Source organism: Lepisosteus platostomus, chromosome 15, assembly GCF_059453375.1.
Source record: "Lepisosteus platostomus isolate fLepPlt1 chromosome 15, fLepPlt1.hap1, whole genome shotgun sequence".
In the NCBI taxonomy this organism is placed as follows: Eukaryota; Metazoa; Chordata; class Actinopteri; order Semionotiformes; family Lepisosteidae; genus Lepisosteus; species Lepisosteus platostomus.
The window spans coordinates 18,545,138-18,562,126 of NC_142625.1; the positions used below are offsets into that span (position 1 = coordinate 18,545,138).

Consider the following 16,989-nt stretch of genomic DNA (forward strand, 5'->3'; position numbering starts at 1 on the left):
TTAAAGCAAATAGCTGAAAAATGTGTCATCACACATGGACACTTGCTGCTGCAGCTGCTTGTGAACTGTGTGATGAGTCGTCTTTTTTCATTGTTTACATGGGAATGTACGTTAATTAAAAGAGAGAGGGAGAGTTTCATGGTAACGGTACAGTATCCATAAATATCCATTAAAATGCCATAATATTAATTTAACATATGATTGTTGAACAAAAAAAACAATTCCCCAGATATCCTAAATTGGGGATATAGTCTGTCCTGATTTCTACTTCTCCTGAGCTCAACTGTCGATTTCTGGAGTGTTTTGTCAACCCCCTTAGTATAAGTTAGCAGCTTTCTGGTGTTTTAACCACTAAACATGTCCATCAACAAACAGTGTCTCAGTATAGCCATCAGCGTGCTTTCTGAGCCATTGAGATAGTGCTCAGTACAAGAGAGATTTCCGTCTCATACGCAGTTGAAGTCTTTTTAAACACACTGGATTAATAAATAAATATATTTATTATTCCCAAATATTAATGTCGTGTCTGCCACCTCATGCCCACGCGAACAGGACATTTTGTAGCGAGTGTTATTCCTTTTGCAGGCCCTTCTCACCACGGTGACGTCTCCCCACATCGAGATCCACGAAGGGACCATTTTGATGACCGTGCGCACGTGCTACAACATCTACCTGGCCAGTAAGAACCTCATCAACCAGACCACGGCCAAGGCCACACTGACCCAGATGCTCAACGTCATCTTCGCCCGGATGGAGAGCCAGGCAGTGAGTCACCGTGCTGAGGCCCATGTGGCACGTTGCTGTCGTGCACCTTACTTTGCAAGAAACCAACTATGCAGCTTGTGGCTCAGTAATACCTTGCCGTTTGTAAAGCACTTTTCATGTCCCAGGATCCTGAACCTTCACATACAGGGGTGTGTTCACTGGGTGGCACATTGGCACAGAGCTGGGGCCCAGGGTTCAGTTCTTGGGGTGCTATCTGTGTGGAGTTTTTATGTCTTCCCCGTGTTCATATATGTTTCTTCTGGGTTTCCTCTCACAATTCAGAAATAGGAAAACTGGCCCTGCTGTGAGTGTGTATGTGTTTGTGTCTGTCTGCCCTGCGATGGACTGGCATCCCGTATATTCTGTGTCCTGCCTTTTGCCCATTTCTTTGCCAAGCAGGTGGAGAATGGATGGATGGAAGGAGTGTGCATCATTTAAAAAAATATTCTTTTCACCAATATCTTATGTGTAGTATAATTTACAAATTGTATACACTGTGCATGTTTTTACGCTATGCACAACATAAGCTTTCGACTCGCGGGTTTGTATAGGAAAGGTTAACTCAGTGTTGTTTTGGTTGTGTTGCATACTTGTTACTATAATGTAATACAGTAGGGTCTCGACATCTGCAAATTTAACATTTGCGAATTTGCTTATTTTATTTGGTCTAGATGTCTGGCTTAAAGCCAGAGCATTAGTACCTTAATTATCATATGAGAGAGAGTTTCTTATGTCTTTTGACCATATGTACTATATACTGTAGTACATTATGCGATGGACTTGGTTAACACTTAACTCTCCGCGGCACAGTGAAGTTGATTAATTTTTCATTCTCTATGGATTGGGATGCATCCCTGAAAAGCTGATGTTTGTTCTAATTAAATGGGATTTTTAATTTTCAAATGAAGATGCAGTGCAAACAGAAAGCAGTGTGTGCTAAGTGCTGACAAAAAAGCATTGAATCTTTAATATTTTCAAAAATGTTTGAAACAGCAGAAACCATGTCACCCTTGAGATCAATGACATTTCAATTTTAAGATTCTGAGACATGTACATGAAGCTGTATTGGCCAACGAGGAATAATTAAAAAGAAAACCTGCAGCCGTAAATGCATCTAGTGTTCCACCTTAAACATGAAGGTGCTTTGATAAATCTGACATGCTTGTGTTAGATATTTCATGCGAGACCTGCAGTTGAGTGGTTCTTGAAAGGCTGAGCCTTGTTACCATGAGATTGCCAGCACAAGCCTTGACTTTATATTTTACTTTTTGAGGTGTAACTAAAGGTATTTAGCATCAAAGTTATTAAAATATCTTGTCTTCAGGTCTGTGGTTGAGGTGTAAAGCTGAGCTCCAGTTGTAAGTGAGCCTACAGTAACAGTTGTTGATACAGAGTTGATGCTCTGCTCATTTTAATGGTTTGTAGAAGGTTCCTAGGGCATCCTGTCCAAATTCACCCCTGGCCTTTACCAATCATGGCCTCCTAATAATCCCCATCTATGAACTGGCTTCATCACTCTACTCTCCTGCTCACTAATAGCTGATGTGTGGTGAACGTACTGAGTGTCGTCGCATCATCCAGGTGGGGCTGCACATTGGTGGTGGTAGTGGGATTCTCCATTACCTGTCAAGTGCTTTGATTGGGGTGTCCAGAAAAGAGCTGTATAAGTGTAAGGAATTATTTTTGTTATAGAAATGGTGCTGAGAGAAGGCCCGCACTTGCTCACATTGGTTCTCCTGTCCTTTCCCCCTGTGCCAGACCCTGGAAACCCGTGAGCTGGAGAAGGCGAGACACTGGCAGCACCAAGCACGGCAGTCGCCCATCCCTACGGCTCCCGCTGGCTCTCCCAGGCTCGACGCCCCTGTGCACCCGGAGCACCGGCAGCCTCCCGAGCCGCAGAGCGAGCCCGCGCCCGACGCCCAGCTGCCCGCAGGGGGATCCTCGGAGCATCTCAACGGAGAGCCGGTAGAAGGCAGCTCGGGGACTGGCGAGGCCCAGGACCGGACCTCTGATCCGTCACAAGGCATGTGTATAATCACCGGCCCACAGCTTCCAGCTCTGGATCCTAAACCTTAGAGCCACTCCAGCAAGTGTTTGGAAACTGGGGATTAGTTTCATAAGCCTTTTACCCCGCTGGGCACGATCCTAGCACTCACAAATACTCAAGCAGCTGTGCTTAATTTGACTTTTTTCCATGATTGAGAAGCAGTTTCTACAGGTTTCCTAAATCAGGTTACCCATACAAGTGGAAACATACTTTCGTGTTTTTTCTTCCATTTTATTGAACTGGATTTAGTAGCGATTCTCTCTTAAGCAGGTTAATCAATGTAGTAAACAGCGCAGTGCTCATATGGATTTTCTTTTTTTTTCTTGTCCTTAATTGTATGATAATTAGCAGGTCTGATTAAACAACTAAGGATCTGATTGTGTTAAGGTTTTACGGAGGAGCAAATTGAAAGGGATTGGACTAGATATTGTTTAGAATATAGATCGCTTTAGCTGTGTCACACTTTGCCCTGTAAGCGATTAAATCCTGATAATTTATTATGACAGTACACAAGGGTTAGGATTTATTCCTAGCTGAACTTCATCTTGTTCTTCCCAGAAAATCCTGAGGTTCCTAAGACAGAACCACATGCTGACGCAGAGCCTGCAGGGGAGGTACAGCAATCTGATCCAGTGCCTGGAAAAGGTAAGTAAGAAAATAAGGAAAAGCTAGAATGAGGACAAAGCTGATTATTTTATTGAGTCAGTTTGTGGTATTTCACTAAGTTATTTATTTTGGGAGAACTATGAAAAATAACTCCCCATGTTTGGCTTGATCATGTGTTCCATACATTGAGAAGTCTCCACTATATAGTGTTTTCTGGTGTCAGTTAAGGGGTGTGTTTTCAGCAAATTCCCAATTATGCCTGTGATTCTTCGTGATCAAGCCAGGAGTACCCCTGCTTGCTTTAAATGGAGGGGATGGTACTCTTGGCTGTTCCAAATCCTTAGGCCAGAGTTCTGTAAAATGTAAAACATGAATCCTGTTTGCTCTCTATATTACGCCATTTTGTTTTTTTTTGTAATTGGCACATGGCATTGTTTGTGTTTTGAGTGTGTTACTTGTCATAGAGACTCTCAGACTGCAAGGTAGCATCAGAAGTATAACCTTGCTACCTTGACCAGTTCAGATGGTGGTATCTCATTTATCAAAAAGGCATCTTCAGTACCCACACAGTATTTTGTTTGCCTAATATTCTCTCTGCATGGCGTTCATGCTCCAGAACATTATCATAAAGTCACATTCTCTTCACAATCAGTATTCAATGCAAACTCGTGAGCCATAAAAAAAAAATTAAGTTTAGCAATAACCTAAACTATTTTTAGTAGTGATGCTATAATTTCTGACTTGCCAAAGGAAGGTGATTTTTCCTGCCAGGTAAAAATAACAGGCAGTTGTAGGACGGATTGGTTACCTTCATTTACAGTTTTTTTGAAGAGACAGTTTAATTGCACTTTCATAATGCTAATGATGTACAAAAAAATCTGCAATCCAGGTTCTAATCTGTCAGCATCTGTAATTTTTGCATTGTATTCAAGAAAACTGCAAAAGACATCTCGTATATCCTGTATTGAAGAAATTCAACTCATTGTACTCATTAGGCTAAGCCTTAGACTAGCTAGAAACAAATGCCAAGAAGGGGAATTGTACATGAATTGCGCTCCTGGTTCTATACTTTACAGATGCCGAAGAGCCATTGGGTGACAGTGAGCAGCAGGTCTCAGAAAGCAAGGACCTCAGGCCTCCTTCCGACAGAACAGAAACTGCACAAACTAATGGCATTGTCGACGACCGGGCGTCAGTCTCCTCTACTGACATTTTGGTATGGCATCCTTAGCTCCTGGTGTAGTCGGCGCCATCTTTCTATGCCTGGCATGCACTTCTTGTTCTTTTGTACTTTGAAAAGGATGGATTTGTCAGTAGATGTTAGTCGATTTCCATGCTCTGAAGTTAAAGGGAAGGATTGGTGGAAAACGCATCAGCCGGCACATCTGAAAGGGTACAGTTGTCATCTGTTAATGAGCTCGTTGTGGTGGACAAATCTTCAACCTTGGAAGTATTTCCTTTAAATAACCTCTGAAGGAATGAGGTCGCTTGTCTAATTAATTGTTGTGTTTGCACTAGCAAAACTCAGAATGTTTTTACTGAGTGGAGGGCATGCATGCCAGGTGTACGGTACCTCCAGGTCTTTCAGGTTATATTCAGTGTTGGTCCAAGGGTTAACAGCTCGATGCCTTAAGAAAGATGAGAACTCAGCCTCCCGGCAAGGTGCCCACACCACTGTCTAAAAACATGTTTCTGGTTTTCTGCACTTAATGATGCATGCAAGCGGCAAGAAATATGCATATCATTTAACAAATCATCTTTCAAAAGGCACTGAATCAACTGTGTAATTAAGATAAAGAAATCACTTCATTTGCAATCATCCATCCATCTGTTTTTTCTAACTGCTTCATTCAATTCACTGGGGAGCCGGAGCCTGTCCTGGCAGGCAGCAGGCACAACGCAGGGCACACACACACCGGGACCAGTTTTCCCCGAAGCCAATTAACCTCCCAGTATGTACTTGGACTGTGGGAGGAAACTTGAAAGTGGGCTTGAAAGTGCACAACTTTATTTTAACAACAAAGCAAAATGTTCTTTTCATCCAACAAGGTTTTGGTGTTATGACCGCTGGTCCAGTGCAGTCCGTTTTTTTTTTACTTTTCTGTTGAATAAAAGTCAACCTAATAACCATTGAACATCAGTCTAACATACTGTATATCACTCTGACATAATGTAACTCTAATATACAGGATTGAGTTACATTAATGCTGACTGCTGCTTTTATGAAGAGATGCTCTCTGTGATTCATATGTAGGATATAATTTTAAAGTATTTCATTCATTTGACTGAATTCATTTTATACATGACTTCTATAAACTCACAATGTTTGTGGTGCAACAATGAAGCAGAGAGCGCTACCCATATTGCAGGATCACCCTAATGTATTATATTGTACAGAGAAACAAAAACACAAAGCCACAGAGGTCATTGTGAATATAATAATAATTGCTTACACTTATATAGCGCTTTTCTGGACACTCCACTCAAAGCACTTTACAGGTAATGGGGACTCCCCTCCACCACCACCAATGTGCAGCATCCGTCTTAATATGATGAAGGGTTATAACATACAGTGCTGAATTAATGGGAATGCAGCAGAATAACACAAAGACCCCATGGTGTCAAGTAGCTGCACTGCTGTTGCTAGCAGTTTGCATGCCACAATGCAGAGACAGAGAGGAAGCCCAGACAGCAGAGGACATTTAAAGGTGTTAAGATGTTAAGGAGCTGTCCTGAAGCCTGTAGGTGCCCATTTCATTAGAGATCGATAAAACGGAGCTAAGGGAAGACACAATGAGCCCAGCGATGTAACTCAAGAGGAAGTATAGGGAGATGGCACAGTGTTGTAGCTGGACTAATGAACTGCATGGTGAATCAGACTGTGATGAAGAACAGACCTGGGTCTGGATCTCATGTGGGGAGATGCAATTGGTTAAATACATTGCTTTATCCTCGCACCACGTACTCACTTGTGGACTACCGGTCGAGATTGTCAGCTTGGTAGTGAATTTTGGATCCCATACATGCTTCCAACTGTCTGGTGCGATCTGGCAATGCAATGTTTTGCATATCTCTTCCTAGGACACGGATGCAGCGCACGGCCCTCCTACAGCCAGATTCTCCCACATCCTGCAGAAAGATGCCTTCCTCGTCTTCCGATCTCTCTGCAAGCTCTCCATGAAGCCGCTGGCTGACGGACCCCCGGACCCGAGGTAGGATTGAAGAACAGCTGTGTCTCTACATAGATAGGATCAGATCCTTTCCTTCTTTATACTCCACAGTTTTTACTGAGGCTGGCTCTGAAAGATGTTTACACTAACACAGAAGGAAAGCATAAAAATACAAGATTCTGTTAATGGAAAAACAACTTAATATAATTTTCTTGAAGTATGCTCCTACTAAACACAGGCTGTCATACTATAACAGACAGGTCATGTTATAAATCCTGTTTTTTTTTTTAAAGAATATAAAATGTTTCACATAAAACTTTGTTACCAACCACATATTTTTTAATGTTGATTCTGTGTCATTATGGTTTATCCTGTTCGCTATTCCGCATTTCAAAAAATATTTTTCTGAATTAGCGAGTTTGTTAAAAGTACATGTTAAATTCCTATTTCGTTTCTGGAAGTTGAATGTGACAGTTTGGAGTTAACTTTTGTTTTTGTAAGACCAGTTATTAAACATCACCAGTGAGAGGACTGGGTAACTCAATTAATAACCAAAACAAATTATTGAGGATCTTGAACTTAGTAATGATGGGCTGTTTTTCTAAATTCTTACTTGACAAGCTTTGATGCTCTATCGCTCAGTTTTTAAGGTAGAAGGATAAGTTAGAACAAGGGCCACCCAGAGTGAGGGAAATTTGAGGTCATTAAAATTTGATGAAGTATGTAAGAAGAATTTTTAATCTTTAGTCATTATGTGTGTAAACTGCGAGTGATATGTGAGATTTTTATACAATATTTTCATTGTAATTGATGGATGAAGGGGAGATTGAATATGTGGATTTTCTTTCTTTTGAATTCCCAACCTTTTAATTCAGTTTGTTGTTTTCTTTTAGTGATCTAAAAACAGTTTTAAGAAGTTTTGCTTAAGCGAGGAGTTCAGTAAAAAGGGTCATTTACTAAAACGGTTTAATAAAGTTCAACACATGACGTGTACTGAAGGAAATGAAAGTTCTTTTGGAGTGAAAAGCAGAAGAGATGGGAACTGGGATTAAGCAGCAGAAACACACAGAAAACCAGTATTAGCACTCCAGGAGGAAGAGCTCCCTCTTCTCCTGCTTCAAAAGTCTTGAAAATCCTCAGCCACCACTGGTTCAGAAACTGATTGAAGAACCTATGTTCTCTTTCAGCCTATGAGAGGAAACTCCTGTGCTTCTCCTTTTTAACTCCTACATAGTCGTGCTGATTTCTGCTGCAAAACTACTGTAGGTAAATGATGGGTGGCTGTCGTTTCAATCATCTGCTTCCTAACCCCTCGGGCCAAAACATTAGGAACGTCCAGTCGAGTGAAGAGACTCTTTTGGTGGCAGCCCATATAGTGCATGGCTGGCTTCTGGAGCTTGAGACAGACTTCTGTCATCTTCGCTGGCCACACAAAATGTCAGTTGAAAACTGGTGAAACGATCAGTTCAGTCTCGCACTCCGCTGCACTCGTTACTACCTCAACTAAAGGGAGATCCTGCTGGAGGGATAGGAAGGGATGAGACATGGTTGCATGTATTTGAGACCCTTTCCCAATATGTGCTACAGCGTATTACTGCTACACTTAAGAAACTGAACACATGGTTTGGTGGGCTTCCAAGTATTTCTCCCAAACCATTCATGCCAAATGTTTTTTTGCTGAAAGTTTTCCAACAGCACACAGACCTTTTCTTGTCCAATTGCTCCCAGGTCCCATGAGCTGCGGTCGAAGGTGGTGTCCCTGCAGCTCCTGCTGTCCGTGCTGCAGAGTGCAGGCCCCGTGTTCCGCACTCACGAGATGTTCGTCAATGCCATCAAGCAGTACCTCTGTGTGGCCTTGTCCAAGAACGGGGTCTCCTCCGTGCCTGACGTTTTCGAGCTCTCCTTAGCCATTTTCCTCACACTTCTGTCCAACTTCAAGATTCACCTGAAGATGCAAATTGAGGTATCGAAATGTCCTTTGATTCGTCAGCCTCAAATTCAAATCCCCGCTGGTGTTCTCTGTGGGATCCAAGATTTCTTTTTGTACCCTCTAACGATTTCAGAAATGTGCTAGTTTTTAATCATGTCTGCTTGCTTTAGCCCTTGGACGTGCATAGGAGACTGCCTGTTGCGCCTAAATGTTCATCTGATTTAACCACGAAAGCATAGCGTATAGGAAATTGTGTTTTGTTATAGAAATCAGATACTGACATAACACTTGTGTAATATGAATAATGGTCTGATCCAGCTGTTTCCTGAAAGAAGCCAGGGAATCGGCTTCAACCACATTGCTGGGTAGTTTGTTTCATTCTCCCACAGTATCAAACAGTTATCTAAAAGTCTTGTTTTTTTTCTATGTCCTTCAGGTTTTCTTCAGAGAGATTTTCTTGACTATCTTAGAGACATCCTCAAGTTCCTTTGAACACAAGTGGATGGTCATTCAGACACTAACCAGGATCTGTGCAGGTAACGGCAAATAAGCCTGTAAGTCTGTTTGTATAGGTAGCAAAAGCTATAATGCTGATTTTCATGGGAATGCACATGAAACCGATAACAGGTGCCACTTCTTTACTTGTAAGGTTTGTGGGACAAGGATGTTGTCCCACACTCATGTTGTTGAAGCAGAAACCCTGGCCTCTTGGGGGAAAAAAAACAGCCAAATGAACTTTGACTAATTACTATAAAATAAGCTAGATGGGTTGCCCCCTATTTGTAAGCTTATGTTTTTGCCATGTAGTTTCTTCTTATGTCCTCTGGTTTGCGTTTTACTGTTCATCCTGAAGTAAACAAGAGGTTCCATTGGGTTGACTTTGTGCCTTTGAGGCTTTTGAATATTTGTATCAGATCCCCTTGTAATCTTTCATGTGGGAAAACTCAAAAGCCTCAGTTCCTTCAGTCTGCAAGTGTGCATCTGCATGGTATTTATCCATAATTCTTTCTGTTACAGATGCCCAGTGTGTAGTGGATATCTATGTGAACTACGATTGCGACTTGAATGCTGCTAATATTTTTGAACGGCTCGTTAATGATCTGTCAAAGATAGCCCAGGGTAGAAGCGGCCAGGAACTGGGAATGACGCCACTACAGGTAGGCACAAGAGCAACTGATACAGTTGCTGGTTGTTTGGGGAAAGAGTATGCACTTTCAGATTATTGAGAATGAAGAGTGAAGTTACCATTTCTTCATCATTTTTTATTGCAGCTCCTATCTGGATGGATTTTTAACCATTTTGCACATATGTTTGTATTAAATTGTTTAAATCTGTTCCTTTAGCAGACAGCATCCGCGCAGGAATTCTGAATTGTCTGTAGCACTGGGCCTGATGTTAACATGCTTGTTAACATTGTCGATGTGTCACTCTGGAATTTGATAACGGATCAAATGATAAGTACAGAGTTTCGAGAGGGGAATTGCACAGCAACGATAAAAAGCCTTTAAATACCTGATCTGACTAGTTGATTCCTTTGGATGGGAGAGCTGTGCTGTCTATTTTGAGTATCATGTTGAGTTGTCAGGGTGAAATTGGGTAATATGCAAATTTACAGATAAGACATGCAAACATAATTTATGCAAAACTGTAGTTTATGCATATAGTTTTGATCTCTTCACAGTTTTGAGAGTAATCTGTATGATTAATTAATGCTATGCACAAGCTATGACTTCTTATTTTACAGTAGTTAACTGATTGATTCTATTTTTTAGGCCATGGGCTGTAGAATAGAGTCCCTGGCCCGACAGTTGACATTTAGTTGACTGTTTTCGATCAGTGCTACTGAACCTGCAGTTTTTCAACTCCAAGCCATTGAAGGATTTTGCACCTCTAGCCTATGATTTCATTAATGGATCGTTTGCGATATCAGTGTAGCAGTTAAAAAATAAGCTTTGCCAGACTCCCGTGTGGTAAGCACAAACAGTGATTCAACTCTTGGTGTAGTCCAGGGACTAAACCTCACTATGAAGTGGTGACCTTTAACCTTTTTCTACGTGAAAACATTAGCTTATGTTTCAATCATCGTTGCAGGAGCTGAGCTTGAGGAAAAAAGGGCTCGAGTGTTTGGTGTCCATTCTGAAGTGCATGGTGGAATGGAGCAAAGACCTGTATGTCAACCCCAATCTTCAGACTAACCTGGGTGAGTAACAGCTCGTCCTGAACCGAGATCGGAGGCCTGATTGGCTTATCGCTGTTCACGCCACAGTTCCTTCTTTTAGGCACTTTAATTGTTCTCCGCGAACGGGTCAGAAGTGCCGGGAACGTTCGCCATGAACGCCTCGAGTTTGCGCCGGGCCTCGGAGGCAGCGCTCAAACGGTTTGGGGCTGCCATTCGGACTGCTGGCCCCGGGTCCTGACCTCCGGGATGAGGGAGTGTTTTCTGGGAGGGCGGGCTTGATTGTGTCCGTGCCTTCAGGCCAGGAGAAGCCCCCGGAGCAGGAGAGCGGGGAGAGCAGGCCCCTGGAATCGTGTACGCGCCGGGACAGCGTCAGCTCCCTGGACTCCACGGTGTCCTCAGGAATCGGCAGCGCCAGCACGCAGGCCTCTCTGGCGGACGACCCCGAGCAGTTTGAGGTCATGAAGCAGCAGAAAGAGATCATTGAGCATGGCATTGAATTGTGAGTGCCCTTCTCGGCACCTACATCGAGTCGCCCTAGAATGAGAGTTACCAGGCCTGGGAACTGAATGAATACTTTATCTGAACCTTTTTTTAAGATTCATATTTGATTTAGTTAGTTTGATTAATATTATTTGGGGGGGGGGGATGCATGAAAAATACACTAACAAAACTTTTGCCACAGAAATTTTTATCTTTGAGCTGAAAAACCTCACATGTGGTGGGTGGTGTAGGGATTTTTAGCGCACATGTCGATCTGTCTGAAATAACGCAGCTTCTTCTGTCAGCAGGAGGCGTGCTTACTGTGGGTTACCTTGTTATTGACAGATTCAATAAGAAACCAAAGAGAGGCATTCAGTATCTGCAGGAGCAGGGGATGCTCGGCACGCTGCCCGAGGACATTGCTCAGTTCCTGCATCAAGAGGAACGGCTGGATACAGTGAGTTATCCCAGATTGGACATGCTTTTCCAAAACTGCCCAAGACACAGCCTGGGTCTGTGCATTAGTCAGTACAACTGTGAGACGGCACTGAGATGGCAAATACCAACATTCCTTTTGCAACATTTAGTAAGCAAAGTAATGTAATAAAACAAGTAATATTTGAGTTTTTTGCTGTTGGTATGTAGATGGGCCTGTTACCCATGAGTGCTGTGTTTTTGGATGAGCCTCAGAGGCAACAGAGGATTTAAATACCCATGGTCTATATTCTGAGAGGAATATTGTGTAAATCCAGGGGGTACTTTAGCGAGGACTCTTTGCTTAATACCTCTACTCTTATGAGCAGTGCTGCTGGATATTATTCAACCAAGTGGACAGGACCTTGGTTTAAAGCATGGCACCTGCTTCATAGTGTATCCAGTGACCAAACTGGGGCATTGGTGTGGCCATTCTGATCCAGGAGCAAATGTGCTTCCTTTATGTCCATTAATTCCATTTGCAGTAGCCACCTGGTTTTCTCTGGAGGTCTCCTGTCCCGCACTGACCAGGATGAGGTCCACAGAGGAGGTGGCAATGCTGCTAACACAGGGTGGCCAATGTATGTGCTTGAAAATCCGGCTGAACTGGAGCTGGTTACAGAGCGTTTCTGTCTATGCAGGACCAGACTTGGGGACTCTTGATCTAAGGGTTCTTGGGTTTGGGAGAGTTGTCCGTCTCCAGGCTGGCCCAGAAACTCCATCCTTCCACTTTCATCTTGATGTGCAAATGCTAGCAATAGGCCAGGCAGGCTGTGTCAAGTTAGACTCCTCAGCTCCCAGAAATCCATTCCTGGAAGCAGTGTGATGATTGCAGTCAATGCCGGTCAACCCTTATCAGTTGGTTTTGTTCCTGACCGTGTGCAGAATGGGATGCTTTCAGCTTGTGTTCTCCCCTCAGACCCAAGTGGGAGAGTTTCTGGGGGAAAACATCCGCTTCAACAAGGAGGTGATGTACTCCTATGTGGACCAGCTGGATTTCTGCGGCAAGGACTTCGTCTCAGCGCTCCGGATATTCCTGGAAGGCTTCCGGCTGCCTGGAGAAGCACAAAAAATCGACAGGCTGATGGAGAAATTTGCTGCCAGATATCTGGAGTGCAATCAGGGGTAACACGACCCTCCTGCATACAAATCGGCCACTTTGTTTCCAGAGCATTCAAGAGTGTGACCAAGTCGCAGTTGCTGATTGATGTGATCCCCATAACAGTGGAGAATTATACACTCGAATGGCAAACTCCAAACATTTTGAATATGATTATTCTGGTTATAATGCCAACTGGATTCTGTCCAGGTTGTACCCTGCCTTCTGCCCGTTGCTTGCCCGTTTAAGTTTTCTGGTGGCTCCATTTGCCCTGTAAAGCACAGTGTCATTTTTCTAGATGACGGTTCTCTCTTCGTGCTGATCCATGAGCGCAGATATAACTGTCCCTGTTAAAGGTCATGTGTTTCCTTCTTCAACAGGCAAACCCTGTTTGCAAGCGCAGACACAGCGTATGTTTTGGCCTATTCCATCATCATGTTGACCACAGACCTTCACAGTCCTCAGGTATGACCTTTAAATAAACCCTTTCCTGATAAAGGGGCCGTGATAGATGGGAGAGGACTTCAAGAAGACACACAATGAAGAAAAGTTGTACTGACTGAGAAATTTCATGAAAAGAATCTCTGAGATCAGAAGTTTGGAGGTGTGCCTGCATTAACATTCGAAGGTCCCACATTTAATTTGGTTTTATTTGCAGATAGTTGCAGGGTGTCTGTTTCAAAGGATGCCTGTATAGTTCCTTAACTTAATCTCCAGTGCTGCTACAGGAGCTGTGGTGTTGGGCAGCACTGTCCAGCTGCTGGTGGAAAAATGCAATTATAAATTTAAAAAGGGAAAAAACAAAAGCCAAATGTTTGGTGTTCACCCAGGCTTCAGTGTCAGAGAGTGTCTGTTTGGCCTGCAAACCTTCCCAGCAACTCAAAGCCAGCGCTCAGATGGGAAGATTAAGCCATTGTTAGAATTTGATATTCTATCCAAAAGGTAACTGGATCTGGAGTGCAGTAGATAACAGAGATTGACTCATGATTGTATCAAACTATGAAAGTCTAGATCTAAGAGAAATAGTATATTTTATTTTGAGTAACTGAAGTGTAATTGATCAACTAAATGGATCAGCTATGAAATCAAGATTAGAGTGTAGTTTATTAAGGGTGAGGAATTATCTAGATCAGTTTGATACCTTTCACTGATACAGCAGATCAAACCAGTCTATTGTGATTGGGTCCTCAGAAGAAAGGTGCTTGGGTTTGTTTTAAAACAAAGTTTTTTGGGGGATGATTTTTTTCCCTGTTTTTACATCACCCAGGTTAAAAACAAAATGACCAAGGAGCAGTACATCAAGATGAATCGAGGGATCAACGATAGCAAGGATTTGCCCGAGGAGAATCTGTCTGCAATATACGACGAGATTGCTGGAAAAAAGATTGCCATGAAGGAAAGCAAAGAGTATTCCATCACGCCCAAATCCAACAAGCAGAGTGAGTTTGAAACTCTCCCACGCTGGGCTGAACTGCAATCGATTACGCTGCTTACAGTAGGTGTTACACACAGAGATTAAAGTTATATAGCAAACAAGTAGTTTGATTTCCTTTGTGAATGTAATAAGGTTCACATAAGAAGCTCGATTTCAGCTTGAAAATTTATAATCTGTCACTTTTTCCAGTTACTGTTGGTCACTTTTCCTGGGTGAAAAGTCCCCAGCCTCACTCACACATTTGCGATGTATTCATGGCACCAGAGAAAATCTGCATACTCTAAAACATGCATCACCAAGCCTCAGTCTGCTCCTGTTCACTGCTGTGCTGCAAGATGAGCCGTAGGGAGATGAGTCAAAGTTAGTGCAGCCTCAGGCTTGGGTTATGTCCTACCTGCTAGTTCTGGTTTCTCAGCATTGGGTAAGCAACCCTCCACACATGACCACAGTGGTAACTCCCTAGTTTCACAGCAGGTGGTGGAAAGTCTCCTTTGCTTAACTCTCACTTACTGTACTTGCCTTCCTCTTCTAACTTCTTCTGCTGTTAGAAGATGTTTTTTAGAACCGTAACTGTGTTCTTCACCCACAATGCGGTTATACTTGTGTTGAAATGTGAAAATGCAATCAATACACTTGGAACCTACTGACAAATTATCTGTACCTTTTGAACTTTATTCCAATGTAGTTGTGGTAGCTGTTCCTTAGCTCAAAGGTTGCCAAAGAAGTATATTAAAAAAACAAAACATATGCTTGAGACATTAATCGAGTTAAATTAGATCCCTGAAAAAAAAGTAGCAAATATTTCCAGATGTGAGTCTTAGTATATTAATCAGTTGTGAGTCTATATTGGATGTGATTCAAATACAAATGATTTGGGATCTCCTGGCCAAGAGATGAACACGGGGCTAAAATGTCTCTGCTTGCTTTTATGTAAAAAAAACAAACCAAAAAGTGATGATAGACTGGGCAGAACTCCAGAAAGGAAAAGAGGAAAGGATCTCAGTTCAGTCTGCAGCAGATGTCTCCTCATTTCCTGCTCCTAGGCAACAATGTGTGCATTTCATCAATTATCCGACTGTACCAGCGTCTCTTCATCCTGATTAGAATAGGGTTTTTAAATGGTGAATATGTTATGCCATCTCCAACTTTGATCAAAAAATGTTTTAAAAGGCACTTTCAAAAAGGTTATGGAATATGCAGATAAAAGTCTTCTAAAATATGTTAATGGGAAAAGCAAAAGTTGAGGTTTTGTCACCCACCCAGAATTTAATTTTTTAAGCCTGTTATCAAGACAGACTTTTAGGAGCTCAGGTTTACGGGGACAGGATAAGTTCTGAGTCAACAGCAGTAATTGGGTCCCAGGGGTCAGTGTGAGGAGCTAGGTTCTGTTGGATGTGAGGTAAGAGAGTACCTGGGTGAGGTGTATCTTTCTTTTACGGGTGGCACGGAAATCTCTGAACTCGCCTTCCACGCATATCTCGGCGGACCCGATTCCAGCGACGGCACAGTGGGCAATTAAAAGCTGGGAAACGATCGGTTCACTCCTGCCGCGCGTTCTCCCCCCAGACGTGGCCAGCGAGAAGCAGAGGAGGCTGCTTTACAACCTGGAGATGGAGCAGATGGCGAAGACGGCCAAGGCCCTGATGGAGGCAGTGAGCCACGCGCAGGCGCCCTTCACCAGTGCCACCCACCTGGAGCACGTCAGGCCCATGTTCAAGGTCAGCACCTCCGGCTGGGGCACGGAGCACCCGGGCTCCACCCACGCCTCCCCAGCAACCAGCACACTTAATGCCAGCCCTGTCTACACCTTAATATCAATCTCTTCTGTGTCTTGGCTTTTTGGTTTTTACTTTGTCTTCATTTAACGTCCAGGGTCCCAGCCCCACTCTGCTAACCACAGCTTGGTAACTTGTGTGGCCCCACGCTTATTCCAGCTGCAGTCCGCGCCGTCTTGCAGTTGTGCTCCCATCGGGCTAACAGCTGTCCTTCCCGCAGCTCGCCTGGACCCCTCTCCTGGCCGCCTTCAGCATCGGTCTGCAGGACTGTGACGACCAGGAGGTGGCGTCGCTCTGCCTGGAGGGAATCCGGTGTGCCGTGAGGATTGCCTCCATATTTGGTATGCAGGTAAGGACATTTGCTGTTTCTGTCTCGTGCAAGCGTTAAAGACTGCTATTTCGTGAGCTACGTGTGGCACATCTCCAGTGTGAGACTGACCTTTTCATGTTTCTGACCAATCCCATTTTGAACTGTAAAACAGTGTTTTCTGAAGTATGCGTGCAGCCATGTGCCTGAGTCACAAGTCACCTTTTTCCTCTGTTTTGTCGCAGAAAGGTGAAATCATGGCTCTTGTTTAATACCAGGTATTTTTAGATTGGCAGTAGCTTTTATTGATTTTGTCCATGAGTCTGAGGATAACAAGCTTGTGAAAAGTGGCACAAAGCATCAATAATGATAACAGTGTGACAGTGACACTGTGTTTAATGACTCATCCAATGGCACCATACTCCCATTTATTAACGTATTATGGCACTGAGTGAGAATTCCTGACACCTTCTAGCAGTAACATGGTTTTCTTCTAACACATCTCATCCAGTACTTAGCATGACTTAATTTTTTTAGATCTGAAGAGACCAAAGGATAAGATAATTTAGCTGCTGGCTAGGCTACAGTATCTGTGTGACCGACTTTTGGGAATTAGTCTTTAGAACATAATCTTAACACTGTTTTAAATGTAAGCATGTGCTTCATGTTAGTGTGTATTATAGAACAAGCAGTCTCCAGAGTTAATCTTACTGCTTTATGGG

General features: G+C 43.1%; 1 protein-coding gene across 1 annotated transcript in view; it reads left to right on the plus strand.

Moving 5' to 3' along the window:
* The window catches only part of LOC148648133 (brefeldin A-inhibited guanine nucleotide-exchange protein 2-like), a 44,494-nt gene that overhangs the window by 5,233 nt on the left and 22,272 nt on the right, over positions 1–16,989 (plus strand). The window contains exons 5-20 of the mRNA XM_088607420.1: positions 586–765; positions 2,524–2,788; positions 3,371–3,457; positions 4,495–4,634; positions 6,500–6,630; positions 8,317–8,551; positions 8,955–9,054; positions 9,536–9,675; positions 10,610–10,718; positions 10,995–11,196; positions 11,523–11,634; positions 12,571–12,776; positions 13,131–13,215; positions 14,018–14,189; positions 15,752–15,903; positions 16,181–16,309. Coding sequence (XP_088463546.1) covers positions 586–765; positions 2,524–2,788; positions 3,371–3,457; positions 4,495–4,634; positions 6,500–6,630; positions 8,317–8,551; positions 8,955–9,054; positions 9,536–9,675; positions 10,610–10,718; positions 10,995–11,196; positions 11,523–11,634; positions 12,571–12,776; positions 13,131–13,215; positions 14,018–14,189; positions 15,752–15,903; positions 16,181–16,309 — 2,445 coding nt within the window. The remainder of the gene's footprint in view (positions 1–585; positions 766–2,523; positions 2,789–3,370; positions 3,458–4,494; positions 4,635–6,499; positions 6,631–8,316; positions 8,552–8,954; positions 9,055–9,535; positions 9,676–10,609; positions 10,719–10,994; positions 11,197–11,522; positions 11,635–12,570; positions 12,777–13,130; positions 13,216–14,017; positions 14,190–15,751; positions 15,904–16,180; positions 16,310–16,989) is intronic.